Source organism: Alligator mississippiensis, chromosome 2 (genome assembly GCF_030867095.1).
Source record: "Alligator mississippiensis isolate rAllMis1 chromosome 2, rAllMis1, whole genome shotgun sequence".
NCBI classification, from domain to species: Eukaryota; Metazoa; Chordata; order Crocodylia; family Alligatoridae; genus Alligator; species Alligator mississippiensis.
In genome coordinates, this window is record NC_081825.1 from 70,502,905 (window position 1) to 70,530,174 (window position 27,270).

A 27,270-nucleotide genomic window follows, 5' to 3' on the forward strand; every position below is an offset into this window, starting at 1 on the left:
ATAATGATAGTTTTAATTTGAGATAGGTTAAAGCTTAAAGATATCATCATGGAATAGGGATTATAACTTCTAATTGTATACCATTTCAGACAGGATATTAATATAACCTTTTTAATAAGTTTTATAAATAGGTCACAACAGGCCATGGACTATATTATAGGCCCAATCCTATGGGGTTCCCAGAAGCTCCTCTATAGATTACTAAAGAAAACCTCTGTACCCAATGGGACTCGGTGCTCAGTCTAGAAAATCCCATTAAGCATCTCCGTGATGATTAGTTTCAGGTCTCAAACTGTAGATTTGTGTCTCCAGAGATCAGAGGCAGACAAGGTTCTTTGGGTGGATGTGGTATCTTTTATTAAACCAACTGAATAGTTGGAAAAATTGTTCTTTGCAAGCTTTCAGGCACAAACAACCTTCTTCAGGCACAGGGAGAGTTTGTCATCTCCAAAGATAACATCCTTGTTAACAGCATTATATGGTTATGAGAGATGACAGACCTGATTACCCACTCATCTCCCCTATTGCTCTCTACAAGTTTGTGTACACAGTCAAGCCCTTACCTTTCTCTAAAAGTGTAAATTTTCAAGAAGTTAAATGAATAAAGGATATCAAACAACAAGAATGCACTTTTTGTAGAAAACAATAATTGAATGGAGCCTTCCTAATCACTGCTTTAAATCGTGATTTAAATCTATTTGATTTAAATCATATTCACCCTGCAAGGAGTGGAGCTATTCTCCTGTAGGGGAAAGCTGGAAGGATTCCTATCATGGGAGAATGCCCACCCACTCTCTTGCCAATCAGTCGACTGGTGCAACTGGGGTGGTAGGGGGCATTCTCCCAGGGCTAGAACCCTTCCAGGGCTGTAACCCTTCTGGGAATGCCACCTGACAGCCTGCCCCCTTCCTAGGCAGGGTGGAGGACAGACTGTCAATTAATGAGCTGCCTTACGGGCAGGAGTGATTCAGGAAGCAGCCTCCTAGAGCCTCCTGGCTGAAAAGTTTGTCTGTGAAGCTCGCCAGCCATGGGGCTGGAGGAACATTTGAACAGTCCAGCTCCCAGGCTATTTTCCTACCTGAAGATATTTCTTCCAGTATAAATAAATGTTTGTATGTAGCCCAAGCTAAATGGTATTGTTTCTCCTACTCAACTTGTTGAATAAAAAAAAAAAAAACCAACCAAAACAGCATTCTAATAAAATGACAGTGAATAACAAGTGATATTTAGTGAAAAGTCATAGTTCATTTTGATATGAATCCAGAAAGCCTTACCAAGCAAGTTCACAACTATAAACCTGGCTGCCCCAAAATTCAAACAACAAATAAACCTAGCACGCTTGTTCTCACCATTTTTCAAAGCTGCTTCTTGTAAATTTAAGTGATATTTTCCTAGCTCCATTTATGCATCTACATACCCTGCTATTAGCAGACCCCAGAATACAGATTTTATAGTATACTGTTCTTCCCCTAACAGTAGATACACTACTTTTTTATTAGAAAAACTAATGACACTACTCATATGACAGCAAGGAGGAATCTTAAAGGAAAAACAAGCAAACCTCTTTTTATATGAATTAAATACAGTCATACAGAGTAAATATCCTTTTATTTATATTTATCCATATCCTTTTATTTATATTTATATATTTTATTTATAATGGACTAGGGACAAGGTAATAGCTAGGGAGGGCAGGAAATTGGGCCTATTCTGGTATATCTTATTATGATCTGGTATAGAGTTATATCAGGAAAAACTAGGATAACACTACAGTACAAGTATCATGCATTAGCTCTTGTCCAAGACTAACCATTTGCTCAATACAAACAAGCTATTACCTGCTCCCCAAAACCATTTAGTAGTGATGAGTTACAACAGCATATACTACAGCTGTCCTGGGTCATTTATCTGCTTTGTACACTGATGTTACACCAGTGTTAATGCACTGTGCATCCAGGCCCCTAAACTAGATACATCATAATAACTGACCTAGTAGTGAGGTAGGAATAGTTATAAATAAAATTCAGCATATTCCTGCAAATATTTCACTATGAATTAAGAAAGGCACCTAAAACAGGAATTCTAAAAACCAGGGCAATGACATAAATAGGTTGACATAATAAATTGTCTAGTCCCAATCTGTGCAGTAGGAGCAGTGCTAATTTCTAGACTGATGAAAAAAAGAAAATGTTAACATGGAAGCAATTTCTTATTAATTTAGCAGCAAAGTCTCATCGTGTAAAGTCTATTTCATTAACAAGCCCTCATTCATGCATTTGTCACTACTCTTACCTTGTTAGCATTCTTCAAATACTCTACAGATTCCCAAAGACTAATTAAAGCCCTCTTATCCATCCTCTCCATGTATACACGAAAGTGTTTTCGGTAGGACGGATTGGCCAAAATGTCCTCAAACTGAAGAATCTGTAAAAGGCAAAAATCAAGAGTAAAACATCGAAAAGCTAATTAGATGAGATTTATTGACAGCAACTGGTTATAACCAGTTTAAGTGGATACACGGTAACAAATCCTCATGTTGAAATGGCCACACATAATTGGTTTAGGGATAACAGGTATGCTGAAAAGTCCTTATAAAAGCAACATGAAAAAGATGGTCTACACAAAATTCCCCCTTGCTAACAGCTGGTTTTAATTAGGTTAGCTAACCTGGTGCTGACCACTGTTAAACTGTAGGAGAAACCTCCTCCTCTTAGAATGCAAACCTGAAAAGAGAAGCAGCTGCTACTGCCTAATCAATGGGGACTATGCCCATTTTAGATGGGGTGATGAAGAAGGAATTGCCCATCTATATATGGCATTCCCATAATTTCCATCTTTGGAAGACGCACTTGTAGCCATATTGTGACCAAGACAGAAAAAAAAAATCTTGGACACATGCATCATTCACTCCTTACCCCCCTGACAAATCACTCCACTCAAATGGATTTTATCAATTCTAATCTTCACCATTCAAGAGTCATGACAGACTGAAATTGTGTGCATTTTGAGGAAAGCAAATGCATTGGACCCCTAGATTCAAAATAAAGGAAATTATCTTATTCTCTACAAAGTAATGTTCAAGGTTCACACAAGCGTAACCAGCTTTCACAGCCAAAACCAGTAGCTTAAGTAGGACCAGAGAATGGCATCAGCCCCTGGGGCCAACTTTGAAGGGGTGCCAAAAGTCGTTCCCCACCCTCATGGAGGCAGCAAGAGCAGCTTCACAGCATTGCTCTTGCAGAAGCAGCAACTGGAGCATAGACGTATATTCACCAGTGCACAGAGCATGTGGCAGCAGCAGCTGCTGCCGCCACCGTCCCTGTCAGGGATAGTTTTGGGTAAGACACCTGCAACTCCTAGGTTCATGGAACTGCACTTCTTAAGACACTGTCCAAAATTTCATTTAAGTTTGATGTTTATAGGAATTTGGGGTATATAAATTGGGTTTTAACTGCAGCATCTAGTTCCAATGACACTCCTTATAATGGTTTCTCTTCCAGCATACCCAGACTAATTCCAAACATCTTGTGTCATTAACCACATTATGACATTAATTAGCAAAATACCAGAGTATGTCTTATCTGTAGGAAATTAGCTAAAATATAATCCATAATTTTGTATGAAAAGATTTCTGTAGTTAATCTGGATGTTTTGTACTCAGTTCACTTAGCCTCCTTGAAGAGAATTGATTCATAACCTTCATAAACACACCAAAAATTCTAAAAAAATCTTGTTCATAATTTTGAAATGATTGCAGTTCCCAGTCTTCAAACAGTATTTGTATTTTTTTTTTGTTTTCAAGAGAGATTTTGAAAAGCCATTTTAAGGCCCTGAGAAGAAAAGCTGATCTAAAGCAAATTATTGTACATTTTTATTCTCAATCATTGATAAAGCTAGCATTGGGTCAAGAAGAGATGTTAGGCTGTGAATAGTTTTAAATCTATTTAGGATGGGCTACACCGACTATATTGCTAATTGTTATAACAGAACCTAGATCCTGAGCTGTTTAATCTTACAAGAACACACACTGAGATTTGTAAATCATTTTTTGCTACAGCAGCCTTTACTAACTTCATTGCACTGGAGCAGTTCTGGTCCAGGCACAGTAAAACAGAGGGCCAGTGATCCCATGACATTGATGTAAAGCAGCTGCATGCCTAAGCACAAGTCAGCTGGTCCATTTTCCTAGACCACTAAGGACTTATTACTATCATGCTTAGAGTTTCTATCAGAGCAGAGTGGCACATTACAAGTAGCACATTACAAGCGAAGACATCAGTGTTACATGGCTAATTCTACCATTACATGAATTAAAAAATACATAAACTAGTTCAGTAGCTGAAAAAAAAAAAAAAAAAAAAAGTTTGTCATTTTAACAGCCCTAATTAATGGCACTAGCCCACATAAAAAATTGGCATTTGGACCTGAAAGAGTCCTTATGTCATCTACTCCAACAACCCTCTGCTCAAGGCACCACCATCCTTATCTAACTATCCCAGGCTAATGTTTATGTAAGCTGTACTTAAATATTTCCATTGACAGAGATTTCACAACCTCTTGGCAATTTGTTCCAGTGCTTAACAACCCTCTTAGTCTGAATCTAACCAAAATCTCCCTTGTTGCAATTTAAGACCAATTATTTCTTGTCCTAGCCTCTGAATAGAAAAAGAACTATCAATCACCACCCTACTTATAACAGCTGTCTCTGTATTTGAATCCCAGTTTTTCCAATCTTTCCTCATGTGTCATGCTTTCATAGGTTCATAGGTGTAGGGTCAGAAGGGACCTGAGCAGGAGACAATACTGGGTTCGCATGACCCCAGCTAGTAATTATCTAGCCTCCTTTTAAAGACCCCTAAGATAGGAGCCAGCACCACTTCCCTTGAAAGCTGGTTCCAGATCCTGGCCACCCTGACTGAATTAGCGCCTCCTGATGTCTAGTCTAAACCTACTCTCAATCAACTTGTGGCCGTTATTCCTTGTTACTCTGGGAGGTGCTCAGGGAAACAGGGTCTCACCTGCTTTCTAGATCTCTAATAAATTTTTTGGGGCTCTCCTCCTGACTTTACAAAAGATGTGGACATATTGGAAAGTGCAGGGCTCAAGTACTCAAGACAATGGAAGAACCACTTCCAAGGGCATAAGACAAAAGTGATTATGGTCTTTATTTCACCACCATATCATCAACAATTTGAAGTTTATTTATGAAATGATTCCTCGATAAATGTAGTTGACTACTTTTTTGTCTGTGCTAAACTCCTCAACTCTGGGCCAAGTGCTTCATGTTTGCCTCAGCAATTTCTAACTGACAAGGATGTGCCACTTTCTCTTTCCTTCAGTTTTTTAAACTATAATCTTCTGGAAGCTGGTTCTTGCATTAAAAACTATTCACATATTTAATGACCTGTCTCTTGGAGCTCACTTGATAAATCCTCATCAATCCACTTGCTTAAGCGGGAAAAAGGCTTTTCTTGCAGCAATGACGATCAGAATGTCAAGTAAGAGAATATAAACATGACATTTCAACGACTGGTCTTTAGGATTAGCTATAAACTCCCTTCATAAAACTCCATTCAATCAGTCTAATCTAGAAGAATAATTAATAGCCAAAATGGGAGGAGTAAAGTACATACAAAAACAGAAGATGCACATAAACCAATTTAAGGGATCAGAAACTGGTTTAAACCTGTAACACAACAGAAGTTCAGTGCACATAAACCAGTTTCAAAATGGCTGAAACTGGTTTAAGATAAACCTGGTTGAATGTAGTATCTTTGGGTCAACCTGGTTTATGCAATTTCTGTCCCAGACCCATTCCTAGTTTAAATTAACCCAGAGTCCCCCAGCATTCCAGCATGCTTTTCAGCCCTGGGCTTGGCTGTGCTGTCTGCTCCAGAGAGCAGGGCTAGCCATGCCCCTCTGCTCTCTAGCTGGAGCAGGGGCAAGAGCGTGCCCAGAGCCAGCCCAGCATGGCCCCCTAAGGCTAAAGGGGCATGGAGGAGGTTTATTCTCCCACCCTCTGGGAACTGCAGATGGGGTCTGCCTGGCCGGGTGGAGCAGCCCCTGTCAGGGTAACCTACCCTCTCCCCACTACAGTGGCAAGGGGGAGAGTGTGGTCAGAGCTGGCTGGCTACGATGGCCCCACGATCTGCCTGCCTCGCCCATGGCTGAGGCTGTGGCTGCGGGACTGAAGTGGACCGGCCCGTGGGTGCTGCTGAGGGCAGACGCGGAGGGGCCAGCCGGGCTGGGCCGCAAGAGCAGGGCCCTTCCCAGCCTGCTGCAGCTCAGGCTGGGGCGGTGTGAGCTGGGAGCTGTGTGGCCAGATTGCTCCCAGTTCCCCACGCCCAGGCCTGGCTGGACTGTCACAGAGCTACAGCCAGCTGGGAAGGGCCCGGCGAGGCCAGTCAGGCTGGGCCGTAGGGCCAGGACCCTTCCCAGCCGGCAGTGGCTCTGTGACAGCATCATCTGGAGGCACAGGTAGCTGCTGGCCAGGCAATGGCACAGAGGCAACACCACTGCAGCAGCTGGACTGGCCGCGTGAGATGTGTTAATCATGCCTGCAGCTGCCTGGGCCAACTCGGAGGCGCTGGAGGGCCCAAAGCCCGGCAACCGCCCTCCACAGGGGGCTCACATTTCTGCCTCTGCTGCTGTGCCCCCTGCCCCCTGTCCATCACTGTGCAGCACCCAGCCGGCTGCAGCCGCACCGGACACTGTGCGTTGGCTGGGGCCAGCAGGGCTGTTCTGTTTCCCTCGCCTCAAGGTCCTGCTACTGGCTGCCTCCCCTGCCCCATCGCGCCACTCTGGGTAGGCAGGTGGGAAGCTTAAACCCGGTGGCTTCTGCCCTGTGGAAGGAGCTCTGGCTCCAGCTCCCAGCTGCCTTCCATCCACTCTGCCCACTGAGCAGCCCTGCAGCCAGACTGAGTGGGTGGAAGGCAGCCGGGAGCTAGAAATTGATCTCCCTGCACTGGGCAGAAGCCGCCAGGCTGAAGCTTCCACCCACCTGGAGCAGTGCAGCAGGAGCAGGAGCCGCAGCTGGAGGTAAGGGGAGCAGAACAGCCCTGCCAGCCCCGGCCAGTGCACAGCTTTGATGGGACTGTTCTCAGTGCAGCTGCAGCCGTCCAGGTGCTGCTGTGCTCCCCTTGCCTCCATTGGCTCCACCTTCTCCCACTTCTGCCCCTGCTGCACCACCCCGGGGGGGGGAGGGGGGTGGGAAGGAAGCTTCAGCCTGGCAGCTTCTGCCCAGTGCATGGAAATCCGCCTCAGCTCCTGGCCATCTTCCATCTGCTCCCCGCACGTGCCCACAGGGGCTGCTCATCGCACCAGGCGGGTGGAGAGGATGGAAAGTAACCAGCAGCTGGATACAGAGCTCCATGCGCTGGGCAGAACTGCTGGGTTCAAGCTTCCTGCCTGCCCACCTAAAGCAGCGTGTCAGGGGCAGGGGTGACACAGGGGCAGCTGGAGGTGAAAGAGACAGAACAGCCCCACTGGCCCCAGGTGTGCACATCTTCTGGTGTGGCTATGGCCGGCTGGGTGCTGCATAGGTGACGGAGGGGTAGGGGGGGTGACGGATACATGAGCCCCCGTGGCAGGCGGCTGCTGGGCTCCTTGCCTGCTGGCAGTTCTGAGTTGGCCTGGGCAGCTGTGGGCACAATTAACACATCCCACATGGCCAGTCTGGCTGCTAAGGCACTTGACTGCAGCTGCAGTGGGATTGCCTCCGCGCTGCTGCCCAGCCAGCTACCATCTGTGCCAACAGGCCAGGCTGTCACGGAGCCACAGCTGACTGGGAAGGGCCTGGCGACCCCCTGCAGCCCTTCCCACCCAGCTGTAGCTCCATAACAGCCTGGCCCAGCCTGGGAGCAGGGAGCCAGGAGCAATCCACCCGCACAGCTCTCACTGCCACAGCCTGCTGGGAAGGGACCAGCCCCCACAGCCCAGCCTGGGCCAGCCCCTCCACATCTGCCCTCAGCAGTGCCCGAAGGCCAGCCTGGCTCAGTCCTGCAGCCCCAGCCCCAGGCAAGCACCAAGTAGGGGGGAAAGCTGGGCAGACCCCAGCTGGGTCCCCTGTGCCCATGCCTGAGAGGAAAGACAGGGGAATTTAATCCCCCTCCCTGCCCCCCTTTGCCTGAGGCACTGGTTGGCCCATGTCTAGCCATGCCCCACCCCACTCGGGGACAAGTCTGGCAAGTGCTGCTTCCCCCCTCCCCACTCCAGGCACACCCTGGCTGGGGTCCCTGCAGGCCAGACTGGGGGTTTAAACCTCTCCCCAATCATACTTAGCAGCCTGCCAGGGGGCCTGGCCACACCCCCCAGGTCAGCTTCTCTCCAGCCTTGGGGCTGCTGCAAAAGGGAAGGGAGGGCTCACTCTAGTGTTCTCCAGCTTTTATCCTGAGCCACTGCAAGCACGTGGCTGCATTTCTGGAATCAAAAGAGAATGTCTATTCACTTGCAAATCAGTTCAATCAACACAGGTTAGATCAGGGGTGGGCAAAATGCGGCCCAGGGGCTGGATATGGCCCACCAGGCCATTTTATCTATCCTGTGGGCCCCTAAAAATTTTTTAAAATTAATATTTATCTGCCCCTGGCTGCCTATCACGCGGCCCTCGATGGCTTGCCAAAACTCAGTAAGCGGCCCTCCGCCCAAAATTATTGCCCGCCCCTGGATTAGACTAACCTGCAAAGACTGAATCAATTCAGGCTCGGGCTTTTTGAATGTCTGTCCCTAGCCCACTTGTTTCCAAGGCAGTGCACGGTAAACTCCCACTAGTGAAGCCCCTGCCTCTAAACACCACTGAAGTCCCACATCTGTGGGCCAGATCAAATGGCTCTGCAGGCTAAAGGTTACCAACTATTGCAATTCTTATAGATATCAGCCAAGATGACACAGAAATTCAGGACTTCAAGTAAAAAATAAGAACTAGTAAAAATGGCATTTTAGGATACATTGTTTACATAAAGTCTAAATTTTGCACAAAAAAAACAAAAACAAAAAATAAACCACCCCTGAACTTCACATGCAGAGCCCTGCCTATTCTTGGAAATTCACAGTTTAAAAGAACACTAAGGGGGTGGGAAATAAAAATATCATTAATATTTTAATTATGATTCATCATGGTACAGGGCAAGAGAGTTGATTTTTTTGCCTGGGCTATTAAATATTTATCATGACTATAGTACACGAGGGGAATACAATATATACAATTCAAAATGTATTCTTCTGGAAGTCACCATCTTTCTGTTTTGAAACAGAATTCAATATCCTACTGCTTCAAAGCACATAAAGAAAGGTTCTCATAAATCACCACTGCTCAATATCAACACTGATTATACTACAGAGACCAAAGTTACATGCCCACATATGCATGGGTCACATGAACCAGCTCAAACCAAATATTTGGGGAGTAGATCTAATCTTAGAATTATCAGCCACAACCATTCCTTTAAGCCTTAAGAAACACCCTCCAAAACAGCTTCAAGGATGGAGAGAAAACTGCAAGCAACAACCTTTATCTCTGCCACCACTCAAGCCAAACAGCATGATAAATATGACACCCCTGGTAATCAAAAGGCTTTGCCAAATTCCATGGAAGGATTTTTTTAATTTGCACAATAAAAGAAAATTATTTTAAAAACCTATATTGATGGTATCTTACCCCATTTAAAATTAAATACATTTATGGTACGGGAGCAGGAAAATGTTGAAGGGAGTGTGGCCAGTTGGGGGGATTCCACCACATCTGGTAGACATGTCCCAGAATTCAAGTTCTGGAAGAAGGTGGGAGATATAGTGAGGAAAATAACAGGGTGCTACTTATCAGATAACCCCTTAGTGCTCCTATCGAACCTTCCTGAGAACACTGCGACGTATAAGAGTCGTAAGGAACTGATCACTCATCTTTTAGTGGCTGCAAGAATTACAACAGCAAAAGCCTGGAAAAAATGTTGCAGGGGTGTAGGTTGTAGCCATGTTGGTCTAAGGACACAGGCAGACAAGGTTCCTTAGAAAAAGTGTGACACCCTTAAAATCAGTGACTGGTTTCAAAAAGTTCGGAAACTTTTAGTAATGAAAAAGTTGCCCTATCAAGTCACTGTTTTGCAGGGGAGAAGGAACAAAGATACTTGGAAGTCTGCTGAAAATTTTTGGAATTTGCTTAAAAAAAATCTCCAGAGATAAGACGACAGTGAGATCTATATTATCTCTAGAGAAAAAAGGGGGGGGGGGGTTGAATTAATACATACAAATAAAGAAACATAAAAGATTAACATTGATGGAAATCTAAAGGAACTGTCAGAGACTGAAAGGAAGGAAAGAAAAGAACAAAAATCCTGTGGACATAGATTTGGATTAAGGGAGCACTGCTGATGGGATGATAAATATCTGTCTTTATGCATATTTTAGGAAATTGGATGCATATTTAAATGTCAAATCTGTTATTTGGTAAGCTGGATTCATTAATAAAGTTAAAAATACATTGGCATTAGTTGGAATCTGCACTAAAGGTTTACACATTCAAATTGCATTTTTTCCTCATTGAGACAAAATACAACCCCCAGTATTGCATAAGGGTCTGTTTAACAGCTAACTATAGTACATAGGCAGATCTACTAGATATTTATCATGAACACATTCAGTGATCTCTATCTAGGGCAATCTGATTCAGGACAGGGCAATAAGGTAAGATACAACTCTATTTAAAATAAACAAAACAAATAGAAGCCTTTAAAGTCCCTGAAATATTTATATTGCTCTGCGAGTAAAATCCAGCTATTTTATGACCAGCATTGCTTTTTCTGTGAAAGAAATTCAGCTAATTTTGGATTTTAGCCATTTCAGATCTTAAATGTGTGTTCTAAGAACAGGGACAGCTCACCTGACTACTTTCAGAAACAACTCTGTAAGCCAGTGGTTGTCAAATGGGGGTACACATACCCCTGGGTGTACTTAAAAAGGTCCTAGGGGATATGCAGACATAATGTGGCTGGTAAGTGCTGCATGAGCGCACACAGCTGCAGTGCAGCATGCAGGCAGCCAGGAGAGCAGCCGGGCAAGTGTGTGGCGAGGGCAGGTACTGGAGGGGGTGGGGGGGTAGACACATTGAGGCCACAGCGGTGGGGGAGGAAGTGGGGCAAGGGCTGCCCAGCCAGGATGAGCCATGTGGACTGAGCCATGTGAAGAATGGCTCCCACTTCTGCATGCATCCTGGAAGAGCACAGGAGCGTGTACCCCCAGATCTGCATGGGGCAGGGTGGGCTGCCTCTGTAGGCTGAGGCTGGGACTGTGCCGTGCTGTGCTCTGGGCGGGTGGTGGTAGCATTGGGAGGGGGCTACGGGAAGGGCTGCAGCCACACCAAAATTCACTGCCTGCCCCAGTGCAGCCCAGCCCAGCCCCCACCCTGAACAGACTCGTGCTAGCCCCAGCCTGTAGCTGCAGCCCACCCCACCCCACCCCACACGCAGATCCAGGGGCACATGCCCCCCATGCCCTCTCAGAGCCATGTGCAGCAGCAGGAGTTGAGGCAGAGTGCCGGATGGAATTATGAGCAGCTCATCTGGGGGGAAGGGGTGGTGGCTCCCGCCACTGCTCGCACCCTGGGAGGGCATGGGGGACATGTGCCCCCAGATCTGCGTGGGGCAGGGCAGACTGCCTCTGTGGGCTGGGGCTGTGCCAGGCTCTTCCCAGCGGTGGCTGGGCCGGGCTGCGCTCAGGGCAGGTTGCAGTGCTGGGAGGGGGCTACAGCAGTATCAGAATTCGCTGTAGCTCCTCCAACCACATCTCCCAGTGCTGCCGCTGCTTGCCCTGAACACAGTGTGGCCCAGCCCCCGCTGGGAACAGCCCAGTGCCAGCCCCAGCCCACAGCAGCAGCCTGCCCTCCCATGCGCAGCTCTGGGGGCACATGCCCCCATGCCCTCCCAGGGGTGCGCATAGCTGCAGGAGCTGCCCCCACGTGGCTCAGTCCTGCCCCCCGCCCCTTAAAAAAACGAAAAAATATAAAGGGGTACATGAGCTGGAACTTCAAGAGAGAAGGGGTACACTTGTTTTAAAAAAGTTGAAAACCCCTGCTGTAAGCAAAGCATGCATTACAATGAAGACACTTACAGGAAATGATATTACTCTCTCTCTACTGCAACAGAGAAAGTTGTCTGTATTGTATGGCTATGACAAAAGCACAAGACTAGGCTATTAGTTAATTCACTCTTCACTTAATGAATACAGTATATTCCCTAAGTCTATTAAAAGAATTCAGATATCTTCAATATGCTTAAATAAAACAAGCAGACTAAACACCATCAATAAATGTCTGTCCTTAAACTTCTTCACACATTACAAGAGGAGTAAAAAAACAAATTTTTCCTCTACTGGCTGTTCTGTAAACAACTTAGTACCTGTAAGGGCTTCTAGGACAACCAGTTTCCTTTTAAGAAAGGTGTGAGCAAGAAGCTAATATTAGTTTTGTTTAAGGAAAGACAAGTGAAGAAAAATGGGATTGCTCACGTACACAGCTGTCTGCAGGATCTGTTCCACCACAACAGTAGTGTAATTAGGGTGGAATGAGGGGGGCATCCATCCTGGACTGTTGACTTAGAGGGGGCACCTATATGGCCTACTCCCACCCAGGAGTCTTTTCCATGGCAGGGACAACCCTACATAGCCCAGCCATAGGGAGCTGAGCAGGCACAACAGCTCTATGCCCTGTAATATATCTGTGGGGGACAGGGGCATGTTGGGCTTTGCCGTGGGAGGTACAGCCCTGCACCAAGTGTATTACAAGGGGGAGTGAAGGGGGCACCAAGAGTGATCTCATGGATTCCATGTCACCTGGGCTGCTGTGCCAGTGTGTAGTGAGAGTGCTCTTCAGCTAAGCAGGAGCTGTAGCAGCTGCCACATGCATAGGCGCCGACTTTGGTTTTTGCCAGTGGATGCTTTTTTTTTTTTTTTTTGCGCGTGTTCTCGTGCCAAGCCCCACACATGCTCAGAAGAGGTAGTGTGTTACTTGAACCCGGCTCACCCAATGTCTGTAAAGATGAGGCACTTTACTGGGGCTTTATTGGCACTTTTATCTAATAACTGACTGAATTAGCTTTAGCTAAAAGCCCCAAAAAGCCCCGCTGAAGTGCCCAATCTTTACAGACGCTGCAGAGCCAGGTTGAAGTAACACGCTGCTGCTCCTGGTGAAGCATGGGTTATTTGTTTTGTTTTTTAAATGTCTGTAAGAAGCCACAGAGTTCTAACATGTAAAACCAAAATGGCAATGGCTCATGGATGCTAAGGACTTGCTAATATTTTTCAGTGGGTGCCTGAGCCACAGAGCACAGAGTCAGCACCTACGGACACAAGTGCAGAGAGCAGGCACAGGTAAGAGTCCCCTTTCCCTCCTGCTCTCTGGTGGTCAGCATGAAATTGCCTTCCATTTCCCCATGCCTCTGCCCAGGGCACTAACATATTTTGCTATACCTCTACTTTCCTGGCTTTGAAATAGATAAAGACTGGACTGCCATTGCCCATGCTGCTTTTCTATAATCATATTTTAAGGGAAAAGGGAAAAAAACTCTTACTTCAGGCTTTACCTATATATTTTGCTACAACTGCAATTACAAAGATTTTACCATCTTCAGTGTGAATGGCCTCCCTGAAATTCTGTTGCACAGCCAAGTAGCAATTATTAAAATGATCTCATGAGCTTGAAAAGGGACAGATAATGAAGCAAAATGCTAAGACATTTCAGAATTTCATTCTGACTATATACGATTCTTACCTTCTGGCTTGGAGGGCCATCCCCCTCGTCAGGTGTACCATCGTCCTGCTGGTCATAAGCAGGACCCCCAAGAAGCCTTATTCTCTTCTCACATTGCTTCTTTGCCACAGTCAACTGATTAATATACCTCTTCACGTTGCGGGCCCTCAAGAGGTCAGCTTTCATGGCAGCAGTCTCTTTACCTTTAGTATCTATGGTACAGAGTAGGTAAATCAGAAATAATTCTTCACAACATAAAACTCCAGTTTACTAGCCTTTGATGCACATGGCATTCAACAACTTGTTGGGTATTTGAATTAAAAACAAAACAAAGCAACAACAATCCCTGCTTCAAAAACTGACTGGCAACTCCCTGGGTATACTCTCAGAAAGTTCCACTAACATAAAGGCTTGGGCTGGATGAAACGCACTCAAGAGACAAAAAAAAATTAATCAAGTATTGCTAGGGTAATGGAAGGTTGTTAAATGAAGAGTGGGTCATTGTGGGGGCGGGGGGCATTCAGCAGAATGCATTTTGTGCACCAGCATCAGAAAGGCACAGAGTACATTCAATCTATTTTTCCCTCCAACCCCAATTTCTTCCTAGTTCTTTAAATGCCTATTTAACAACAAAACACAGATCAAAATTGATGCAGCAATGAGAATGATTCCTGGGTTATGCCCGATTGGGAACAATTCCTTTTCAGACATTCTGTTGGTTGTGTTTTGCTCAGTCATACTTCTTGTTCACACAGTTCAAGCTACTTGGCCTGAACTCTATCCAAGACCATTCAAGGCTGAATGCTCAGTTCTTGACCCAGTCAGACCTACTGGTTCATAACAGTGGACGTGCAGGATATTGTGAGAGAAAGAGTTTGGGCCCATGGAGAGAGGTAACATGAAGTTTTATGGGGACTCCTCTTATTTAGTAGCAGGTATTTGTCACAGGAAAGAAAAGAAGAAAAATCAGGCTAATCAGTTAAATGGTCACATTGTGTTAAATAATGTGAATGTGTTTTTGTTTTTATCATTATATTCATCATTCCCATTTCTAACAATAACAGATTGAATCTGGAGATGCCAAATCACTTTGTTCATTTGTACATTTTATAATTTGAAGAAGGTATGGGCACATTGTACCTTATATCTTCTCTCCCATCTCCTATTTGCCCTTCTTACAAAAATAGCAACCTCTAACCAGGAGAGTTACCGAATAAAGTGATCTGTTGACTTTTAGACAGAGATTACATACCAGTGAAACTAATTTTTTAATGGTTAAAATAGCTTTATCTTATAGTTAATATCATCTCTGTAATTTACTATTTATATGGCACCCTAAGTGTGTATGATACATTTCACATAAAACATAACATAAAGTCCCTGCACTAGAGGGTTTACCCCAGTGATACTCTCAACCCAGAGGCACTGCCAAATCCTTTGACGAGTGTCTTGAGGTAAGGGATGACAGGCTCAAACTTGTTTCTGCCTGGCCAAATCCCTCCCCACCCTCCGCCTGGGACCCTTTGCAAGGAGGTAAGCACTATAATATATAAATTAGTTTTTGAAATTGGGCGTCACTCAATTCACAAGCGTTATGGAGGAGTGCCTTGAGTCGAATGAGGGGTGCCTGGAGTCAGATGAGGTAGTGAACCACACTGGTTTACACTTACAAGTACACAGACTTTGCCTTTATACGAGGAGTGGGAACACAAAATAAAGGGAAATTATTGGGAAAATGTCTGTGCTTGTATTTTGTGTATGTATTGCACAAAGTATTCAGCAGTCGCATTCCTCTCAAATTGTCCTCTTAAATTAACTTCTTAGGACATTCAATATCACAGCTTGGAAATAGACTGTCAATGGACAGTGGCAGAATGGAGATGAATGGAAGCAAGTGGGAGGAAAAAAGCGTTCTGCAGAACAGCAGCATTCTTTGGAGGAGTAGGAATAAGGCACTGGTTTATGAAGAGGTGGAGTGAAGTTAAGAATGGGAAGTCATAAAAAAGACCATTACTTGAGAGACGGAGTAGTACCTGAGAGGGAGCAGTATAAGAGCTGTAGTGCTGGGAAGCTAATAGAAAGGTCTAAAAATAGTTACTTATTATTTAGGAATGTATCAACAGTGTTTAAAGGAGAAGTGAAAACTAGAATTAAAACAATGGGGGGAAATTGTTTTAAATAATTACCAATTATAGTCATTTGCATGAATCAAGTTAAGGAACATAGAAGGCAAGTGTGTATAATGAGCAGGTGTCCTTGAGCCAGTTGTATTGTTATAACCACACCTTCAGTTTGATGCAACTAGGCTAGGCCATGCCTTGCAAGAAACTGGTAAACATCTGCTAAGTGAGTCTCCATCAGACTGTTAGCAGTCCTGCTAAGGCTAAGCCTGACTGCCAGTTCCTGCCCTTAGTCCTGCCTGCTTGGATTCTGCTCCCACCATGACCTTGTCCTTGCCCAGCCTCAACCAGTAGCATAACCTAGGGAGGGAAGGGTGAGAAGGGCACCACATGGTGGGGGGAAAGGGTGCAAAAGCAGCAGTTGCTGCTAATGCCTGTCCAGCAGTGCCACCAGAGGTGACCTAGCCCCATGTTCTGTCCTGTGCTGTAGAACTGCTTAGTTATGCTTTTGGCCTCAAATGTCTACTACCTTTCAGATCTGTGACTCTTGTGTATATCGACAGCTTGTTCTTTGTCCCTGAAAGTTGGGGTGCAGAGGAAGGAGGGAGAGGACTAATTTAGCTCCAACTATTGTTCCATACCACCCATAGCCCCCTCCCTGAGCGTTTACCTGAGAAACTCTGTGGCTTTGTATGAAAGGTTCTAAAGAAAACAGACACTAAAATAGATACACCTCACAAAATCCTAGTAGGTCACAGTAAGCTGTGAAGCCCACAATATCATGTGCTAGTGATTTGTGCTTTTCTTTAGCCATAATACTTAGAGTAGCTGCTACAGATCTTTGGCAGGACAAGAAGAGGTGTTCTGCAGACACATCAGAGAAAGTGCCCAGTACTAAAAAAAATCAGTTTTTCAGATGGAAGCATATCTGGAAACAGGGACTCTTTGTAGCTATTAAGTTTTTTACAAAACGGAGAGCAAGCATTCTGTATTACAAAATACCCATCATCCCTCCTTACAAAAGGATCAAAGGAAGCAACTTAAAAATTTGCCCAGCATAAAGTGGACCAAAGGAAACAGGTTAAGGACATAAAAATATCAAGGGGTGGGAAAGGGTGCTCAAATATTTCAAGGACAACTCTTGAAAAAAGTTTTCCCACATCCCTGTTCCTGCGTGTGCACAATGTTTGTTAAAGCAGCAAAGCAAACTGGTTCCAAAAACTATTCTTTAGAAGCATGAAATGTGAAGACCAGAGACACTCCAAAATCAGAAGGGGAATATGCTAAGCAAAGCATATCTGTTGAATTATGGGGGGTTGCCAGTAACCTAAGGGACAGCTGGGAAGCCAGTCTGATATTGCAGGTAGGCAGTGAGCATAATGGAGCCAGTGGCTTCAAGAGAGACCTAAGGTGCACACCCTTCTGGGAGCTACCTTCTCAGACAGGACTAGAGGATAGTAGCCCTACAACCCCTCTTTGTCTACAGAAGTGTTTCCATATACCATATGGTATGGGGCTTCCCCCCGCCATACCAATTGGCATGGGAGAAAAAGGCCCTCATTTTATAATCACATACAAGGAAATCTCACTAAATAGAACAGGTTAGAAAATGAAAATTAGAAAATGTTAGGAGCAACAATGACGAGGCCATAAGGGAAATACAGAATGCTCGAGTGAGGGACTAACATAAGAGGGATGGGGGTGAGGAAGGGAACGCAACTAGGTTAAGTAAGTACAACGTTAGCCGTCTAAACCCAGGGGTGGGAGGGGGTGAGTTGAGCAAAAAAGTCACTCAGTCCATGGAGTCCTATCGCAGTAGTCCCTGCTGGGTGGAGTGGCGTGGCCCGTAATTGGGAGTAGCTTTGATCAGGTGCAGAGGGGGATTCAGACTATCCCCTTGGTGGTGGTTGATCTAGTGGGGTTGGTGTACTGGCGCTGGCCCATGATGTGTTTGACGTAGATGTTGTGGGATCAGTGGATGGCATCAGACATCATGGGGCACCGCATCAGTTTGGCGTAGCAGCAGGAGACGCAGCAGGCATGCAGGATACTCTCGTTGCTGGGGTCACAAGCTCTGAGCACTCCCACACTGAGCACATCTATCATCATGTCGTAGCTGCAGCTCTTCTGGATGTTGGCCAGTGAAGTGTACTTCTCCCGCTTGCGAGCCCAGGTGTCGGTGAAGGCTTGGTGCCAGTTCTCGAAAGGAATGGTCACATCCACCATCACAACCTTCTTGGCCTCCTTAGTGGTGATGACGATGACGACGACGACGACATCAGGGCGCATCTGGCTCTCACAGACCGGGATGGCATGGTTCATGGAGATCTCCCTGCTGTGGCTGAGATGGCCTTTGCCAGGCGGTCCTGGACAGCATTGTAGCAGAGCTGTCAGGCTCTGGTACGGGGCTTGCAGGTGTACAGTATGTGGGGGTGGGTCTCTGCCTTGTAGCCGCACGACCGGCACCTCTTGTCCCAGTGGCCATAGCAGATGTCCCAGTTAATTACGCTGCTGCCAAAATTACTATGCGTCAGCAATGGAAACCAAACATCAAGTTGATTAAATCCAGCCAACTCTAAGCATGACTATAAAACACATGGCCCACACTAGGCAAACATATTGATGGGAACCTTGTCTTTGTGTGTGCACATCTGACACCTAAAAAACAAAACAAAAAAACAGGCAGGTGTTCCCCCTGCAAGGAACTGGCACTGGGCCTAGAGGTACTGCAATACCACGCTGGCACCAGGAGGACCACAGCCAGCCTTGACACCCTTCCCTTGGTGCTAAAAATGCACCATTTCATCTTAGGCAAAAAGGCCAAGATGCTGATGGGAACCTACCACAAGGATTGGTCAGTGCAGCACATCTAAATAAGATATATGGTAGTGCTCATTAGGCACAGTACTCCTTCCTTACCACCAACTCTTTTTCAAGTCATGATGAGCCACTACTTTGCATATATTTTGACTTCCTCTTCACTTCCACAGCTGAACTGTGCCTTTCTTTCTCTTCTCATTTCCAATTATTCCCGTTTCTTTGGCAGCCTTAAATACCTAGTAAACTTAATGAATTTGGGCCCCAAACAGTTCACCAAGAATCCCCCTGTCAACCCCTCTCTCAGCCCTGCAGCTCATCTGCATATAAATTTTTGGAGCATCCCAGAACTCATGACAAGAAAACCTGGTTCCAGTCATGAGTGGGGCCCAATTACCCCCTACAAAGCATGCATGTGGTATCTGGAGTGTACACACACACACACACACACACACACACACACACACACCAGTGCTGAGCTGTAGGGTCACCATGACTTGAAATGCTGCTGACTCTGGGACAGCCCAGCCCAAAAAACTATATGCTAAATTATGAACCTTTGGCTTTGAACTAATATCATGCGCAGTTAGTATTACATGTAAGTAGGTGCCAAAAGCACTGCTCAAAAGCACGTTTATGGAAGCCTGTTCTAAAACTTTTAGCAGTTAAAAAAAAACAACTAACATGCATCAATTCTGGATGAACTAAGTGTATAGGTACTATATGCAAATTGCTACAGCCATGTTTCACTTCAAGGTTTTTGTTTTCAAATTTGCTCCTCACTTCTATGAGCTCAGGGAGACCATAGTCTGAGAGTAAGGAGAGGGGCATACAGCTGTCAGGAAAAAGTTGGAGGAAGCAGAGAGCAAAGGAGTTAATCAGAGCCCCCAGATTTATGTTCTCTGCTGTAGCAGTGGAAAGGAGACAAGTTCAGAGCAAACCTCCAATAATTAGATTCTATACCTGGAAAATTTATACATTTTTTATATATGGATATTGTAATTATTGGAGGGGGTCATCTTATAAATCAGGGTTGACGTCTATTCAAGTAAATACAGTCTTCCTCTCATGTCTGCACCACATTTGATCATTTTGTTACACATTTGTGCTCATTTATTGTACTTTGCAAGATCTTTCATTGTATATGTGCCTTCAAGCAGCGGGCATTGCAGCAGATGTTACATCGGCTCTGTGCCACAGTCACAGGTGGTTGAACCAATGGTATAGCCCCTTCTTTAGTTCCTTGGACCATCCAACTTTGTTGTGTAGGCAGTTGAGACACTGCCACCTTTGCCATGGTTTATCAGTCCCTTACCATTTTTCACTGTCAGGTATCTTTTTCAACCGCTCATTCCACATCTGTAGTTGTGTCTCCTTGAGCGTAGCATCAAAAGGTTGGGTGCTAGTGAGGAAGCTCCTGCATGACTTCAGTCATTTTTGTGCTCTGAGATGGTCATACAGCAGCTGTTTTACATCTTCAGTTCATCTTAGTCATTCTATCTTGCTGGCCACTGCTCTTCTGATGTCAGGCGGAGCAATATCAGCTAGTAGGTCCACATTGTTTCGGTTGTAGGCTTCAGACATACTGTGATGCACCAGCACCTGATTTAGAATGGGGTCAAGGCACTTAGCACGTACAGATCTCTATCACACAGGATGCACATACTCAACAGAAGAAAAGCTGCAGCCATAACAGTAGCTCAAATGGGGCTCACTCCCTATTTTGAGTTGGTGAGCTTGATGGAGGAGACCTGCACCACTGTTATATTACATTTATGCAAATTACCAACCAATCAAACTGGAAAGAAAATTTCATATATGCAGACAATCTGTATATAACAGCCCAAAACACTAGCTTTGACCATGTTGAAAAATCTCTAAGTGAGGCACTAACTGGCCTAACCTTCTACTATATGAAAACCAACTATGTGCCAACCCATCAAATATGTAAGTACATGTGCCTTCCATCTGAAAATCCACAAAGCCAACCACCAGCTCAACATTACATGGTCTCCACTATTCCACTGTTCAAATCCAATTTACCTTGGAGTCACCCTCAATCAAACCCTCTCATACAAAGAACACATCATGAAGAAAAAAGTAGAAGTAAAATACAGTATTATAGTGGTAGTGGTGTTTAGGCTGGCAAGGAATTCATTCCTTCCTTCTTCTCTCTACATTCTCCCCAGCTCCTGCTACATACACACACACACTCTCCAATGCCTCAAAAAACCAAAATCTCAAAATTCTCTGAAAAAGAAATTATTGTTTCTATCAGTTCCATAAAAAGCCTGACAGATCAGTCCTGTGTCTGAAACACTACAGTCCAGGGTACAGTGATAAAGTGTTATCCCTTAACTTCAGAGTCTATTTGGGCTGAATCTGGTATTGAAATTATTGGAAGTTGGAGAAGTTTTTAATATTTCCAGTCAGGCCCCCTATGAGAAATGGGATGTCAGGGAGATGCCTGGACTGATCTACCTACATACAAGGAAGATCTTCTGGGAAAGACAGATAACACCTTTCACTCTAAGTGAATTAAATTGTTTGGACTCTAAAGAAAGTTATGAATCAATGTCTTCATTTACTAAATTGGGTTTTAAAAACACATCAGTCCGTGGAAAGAGATTATGCTAGATCAATAAGAGCCCAAACTTCTTTACCATATAATGACTACTCAGTATTCTAAATGAAATGAATGATGGCTGCAGAGATAGGTCTGTAGATCAATAAAAGCCTCCTCAACTGGATACTCTATGAACTGACAAATGGCAAGGGAGCCAAAGTCTACTGGAGCTATGCGATTAACTGATATTTTGATTTGCTGGCAGCTCCAAAAACAAAACAAAAATATATAGTTTTGGTTCAACCTCCATTTTTAATTTTCAAACTGAAAAGACCAAAGAAATTTGTTTCAGGTCAAATAAGTGTCTCTTTAGAGATTTGTTTTTTAAAGTGTTAATAAAACTTAAGATGAACTTGAAAACAAAATCACATTTAAAATTGAAAAACTAGCTTTGAACATTTAAAATGAAAGAGTTTGGCCTTCTCTGAATTTTGTTGAATCTCCCCCTCCCCCACCCCAACTGAAAAAATGTATCAAATTAATGAAACAGGTTTTGATTGACCTGAACCTCTATTTTGAAGCAAAATACCTGTGATCATAATCTCTATACCCAGAAAGGACTCCTTCGTGAGTGATACAGAAAAGGCTGCATTGTCATTGTCTCAGCTGTACCCATTCCATGGATAAAAGAGGACTTCAGTCTCCAAGAAAAGGCAGACCATTGGTATCCAGCATCCTCCACAAGTATCAATGTATATTCTTTTAAAAGCTAAGGCAACCCTGAGATGTCAAAGAGGACCATAAATCCTGAAACTGGAAGGGAATTTTTTTTAATAAATTAGGGCATATAAGCTAGTTTACTTGAGGTCCTTAATGACATCTGAAATCCTCATATTAGAACAATTAAGATTTGAGAGTCTAATTTTTTATTATACTGAGTTTTACTGAAGAGTGATTCTAAACTTCTTGTTCCCCCCACCTTGATTCCAACTGTTCTTGAACTTGAAATTCCTTGTGCTCAGTCCCTGCCTATTAAGGTACTAAGGTGTAAATAGAAGTTCCCTCCTTTATAGTGACCTCTTTTTCTTCTGTTTTATTCATTTAGTGGAATTTGCTGGATTGTGACATCAATGAATTAATCAAGGAGAATAAACAGACTAGGTGTGAAAAAAAAGACTTCCATTTATCATAAATGCCTCAGTAAGATGCAACAACAGGGAGAGAAACATGCTGTTTAACCAGGACTTGTGAATACTTTTAAATGGCTAAGTAAGAATACTCCTTGAACAGTTTTAATTGGTGGTAACCTCCAAAATCTTTGGATTTTAAATATCCATTTATTTTGTAAAGACATCACTACCTGCAAAGAAGCAAGAAATCCACTTCTTTAGCATTGCCAAACAGGTTGAGCTCCATACCCTGCTCTACAAAAGTGGCAAAATACAAACTCAGTCCCATTGGATTCCCATGTAATCCACTGTAAAGTTTATTTTAGTGGTGAAAGCTGTCAAGCACTTTAATGGCACAGTGCCCTCCCACTGCACCATTCAAAAGGCACACAGGAAGCAGTAAGTCCCTACAGAACAGCTCCAAGATCTGTACCCATCAATTCTATTTGCCTGGCCCGAGCCCAGATCATTCTCATGGCTCTTTGCTAAAATCTCTCCATTACATGGACAAATATTTTTTAGAGGGCAGGCACCAGACTTGAACACAGTATTCCACTAATGTTGTGTTCAGTAATATCATCACTTCTCTACATCTACTGAGCACCCCTGTTTGTTCACCCAAGGATTACATTTACTCTCAGCCATTCCATCTCAACAGAAGTTTGTGGTTAGTTGATTATCCATCAAGTCTCTTTCAGCTATTTCTTTCCAAAGTAGTTTCCCATTCAGTGACTACAACTTACTCTATTTTGAGATTTATCACTACCTTGCATTTGTCTATATTAAAACCACATTTTGTTTTGTCTTTGAATTGAGCTGCCTTTTAATTATTTACCACTTTTGCACAGAATACACAAGCTTGATAAAAAAAAGAAGTTATATTTAAAAAAAACGTTCTGGATCACTAGTAAATATATTGAATAGCAATGGAGCAAAGGATCCATTTGGGAGCTCTACCAGAAATATACTCAATGTCACAAACCTGTTTGTGGTGTACCCTGACCTCCAAGTTTTTCCTTGCTATCCTGTTCCTCATCCCAAGGAACAAACCGAGCCTTGCCCTGGGAAAACTCCTTATTCGACAAACCTCAGCTCCACTGTCCTTATATTGGACCCAGTTGCAGCAGGGGAATCTCTGCTAGTTCTATGCAGCTTCCTCTCAGGTTGTGAAAGATTTTTAGATTCCCCTTTCTATAGAACGGGCAAGCCTAGAATATCACCAGCTCAGAGATCACTCTTTACCACAGCCAATCAATAAGGAGACAAAACAAAAAAAAAGGATTTACTGTATAGGACGAAAGAAGTATGAAATAAAAACTGACCATACAGTTTGAAGACTAGACAAGTAGTTAAGATTCTCATCTGGCTACAAGCTAACCCAGAATCCAGCCAGTATTGCTAGAGATCACCCTTCCTGCTGATCCTGCAAGCCATTACTACTGGGGACCTAGAAACCTCCCAAAGCCCAGGATAATCCAAAGATTCAGGACCTCACAGGTACCCCTAAATGCCTCTAAGCCAGCCCCACTTTCTTCCCTCCTCCCCCTCAGCACAGCCCTAATTCTTTACAAGTCTCAGAAATCTTGAAAAATTTCTTTCCTTCCTGGGACATCTGGAATTCCTCTAGCTCAGGGGCAGGCAGTTATTTCGGGCAAAGGGCCGCATATTAAGTTTTGGCAAGCCATCGAGAGCCGCATGACAGGCAGCCAGGGGCAGATAAATATTATTTTTTTTTAATTTTTAGGGGCCCCACAGGTCAGACAGAATGGGCTGGCGGACCACATTTTGTCCACCCCTGCTCTAGCTAATGGCCCATTTCAGTAGTGAAGGCAGCTCAGAAGGGTTGATTTTCCCATTACAGGCAGACTATACCTTAGGTGCCCATGTCAACAATAGCCCCGTCTTTCTGTGTGTGGGAATGGCAATTGCTCTTGCCCTAGTAACACACAATCATAACGGTATGTGCAGACAGTTTAAAATAATCCATCCTGAAATCAAAGTGACATAAATTAATACACCATTATTGGCTTTTCAATGAGACCACATGCACCATATATCAGTAAAATAAACTCAAAAAAAACATTCATGACATCCCACAAATACCTCAAACTATAGTGGTGGTTTCTGACATGCACTATCAAGCATATTCTCATATCCAAGCCTGTGGGACTTTTTTTTTTTTAACGAATTCATCATATGGTCTGATTTTAACCCACTAAATGTGCTACACTGAGTTTGCACAGTGCCAATTTAAAAAAAAAATAAAAAAAATATATACATATATACATATACATATATATATATACACATATATATATACATACACACACACACACCATGCACTATTATCACAAGTGTCTTGCATAAGTCTGTTACAAACAGACTTTATTCTTCAGATTCCACAGAAAAGGACGCAACAAAAAACACAGAATAAGATGGGTAAAAGTAAAAATTTATAAATACATATATAAATACTTAATAAAAGAACATAAACAAATTGTACTTTATTGCTTACCAAAAATATGTTTCTCTTTATAGAAAGAACATAAAGCAAAAGGTACACATGTAAAGTTACACTGGTACTAGAAATTTTACTCATCATAACACTGCTCTCTGAAACTATACATTTGTCACCTAACGTCACTACTTATAGACACCATAGGCTCCATTATAGAGGCTACAGATTTGTCACCTAATGTCACCATTTATAGATGCTATTAACTCAATTTGCTAATCTCTAAAAGTTTCATAAATACACAGTACTGTATGTATTGTTTGCAAGATTTCATGAGAGATTGGCAAAGGCGAGTACAAACAATACATACTTCCTGCCTCACAAAATTTTTAAGTGGTAAAAGCTACTTAATTTAAACACTCTTGCCTTTTCCAGTGAAAGTAAATAATGACTAATTTTCAAGTATTTACTGATCATCACACCTCTGAGTCCTGTGAGGCTGCCTAGAACCAAGGAAAGTATTTGCTCAATTTTGAAAGGGAAAATGGATTTAAAAGGTGAGAAGTACAGTACATATGGTTCTTTTACAAGCTCATGACAAAACCATGAAATGTGTAAAGACCAACTCAGTTCTGTGGTTAGCTAAGAGAATGGATGAGAAGTTAGATGTTACTTTTTTCTTCAAAAGTGTTTGCTGCAAGTCGGTTAATTTTAATTTTAGAAAAATATGATTAAGATGTAGATAACCTAAAGATAACTTTCAAGCCAAGGATTCAAAGGGAACTACACAAGGTAAACATTTCACAAGGCACCGAAGGTGGATATTTAAAACTGTTTCTTACAATTATTTTTCCATTTTTGAGAAACCTATTTAAACAAAATTATATAATCAGCTTACAGAATTCATTGTCACAAGATATAAATGATGTCTGAGTTTAAGCAAAATTCAAGAAACATTTAGATGCATATTTATATGGATAGTAGGGATGTCAACTAATCTTCAGGACTTCTAAAAGTATAGACTGTTTTCACTTGAATATTTAGGCTAAAGACACAAGTTTCCACATAAACTGGTATAAGTGATTGGAAACCAGTTCAAATCTGTAACACAACAGAAGTTCAGCACTCAGATCACTTTCAAAATGGCTGAAACCAGTTTAAGATAAAACTGGATGGATGTAGTATTGACTTCACTGATTTAGATTAAATCAGTTTACTGAAGTTCTGTCTCAGATCCTCACCAGATTCAAGTTAACTCTCAGTTCCCCAGCATCCCAAGGTGCTTTGCACCTTCCTTGCAAACCTTCCCTTGCAGGATGTATGGGCAAGCCTGGGCCCAAGCTGTCTAGTCCAGCTGAGCAGGGAGCTGTGCTCTGGTGCCCCCCAGCTTCTGGTCTGAACCACTGCAAGCCTGTGGCTGCATTTCCAGAATCAAAAGCAAGTGTCTGGTTCACTTGCTTATCGGTTCAATCTATGCAGTTTAGACTATCTTGTGAAGAGTGAATCAATTCAGTGTCAGGCTTTTTGACTGTCTGTACTTAGCCTTAAACAATTTTCAAAAACACACCATGCAAGTTCCCTTCTCCTCCCCTCCAGGCCTGTTACAATGATTTTGCATCTATGTCAGTCTTCATCTCTTTCTCTCTCTCTACAAAGGCAGATATTTTTCTGCTTGGTGAAATGCCCAGCATGAGAAATCTTCTTGTTCAGTACAGAGGATTTCTTATATAGAGCTCTCTTTCAGGTCGGTCTCTCATTCCATGCCTGACAAGAAGTGATTTTCTTTCAATCTGTGGTCAGTTAAGATGTAGTGCTTGGAAACCTCTGAAGAGTTTATCTGATCATCCTAGGACAGATGCTTCTGATCAGGCTGCAGAGTCATGTGGAAGGAGGGGCTCACAGCAAGTATGTGGGTGATCCTACAAGCCTTTCTGCAGCAAAGACCAATTAGAGATCCACTTGCTTTTGAGCTCTTTGAGGCAAAGATCATGCCTTCCTATTTATTCATATAACAACGAATAACAAAGACATCAGTCAGAACCTCTGGCTGCTGACAGATATGAAAAACACCACACAAAAATGTACTTTACTGGAAAATGCAACACATTAGTTCGACACAGCTCTGCAGCATCTGTATAGATTGGGTGCTTCAGCGGGGCGTTTTGCCGCTTTTCTCTAACACCTGATTCAATCAGCTATTAGATAAAAACACCAAAAAAGCCTCACTAAAACACCCGATCTAATGTGTTGCCTCTTCTGGGTATGCACTGGGCTCAGTGTGGGGGCATGTAGAGTTTAAAGTGCCACTGTTGGAAGGAGGGGGGGTCATGACCGTAAGCAGCCTCTGCACACTACTGCGATGTAATGAGAAAACAAACAAAGAAAAAATGTTTTAGAACAGATAAAGA

General features: G+C 43.5%; 1 protein-coding gene across 1 annotated transcript in view; it reads right to left on the bottom strand.

Annotated features, from left to right (window-relative positions):
- SNX25 (sorting nexin 25) overlaps positions 1 to 27,270 on the bottom strand; it is a 148,839-nt gene that overhangs the window by 50,023 nt on the left and 71,546 nt on the right. The window contains exons 7-8 of the mRNA XM_014594848.3: positions 13,757 to 13,947; positions 2,293 to 2,424 (exon numbers count right to left, since the gene is read on the bottom strand). Of these exons, the coding sequence (XP_014450334.2) occupies positions 2,293 to 2,424; positions 13,757 to 13,947 (323 nt within the window). The remainder of the gene's footprint in view (positions 1 to 2,292; positions 2,425 to 13,756; positions 13,948 to 27,270) is intronic.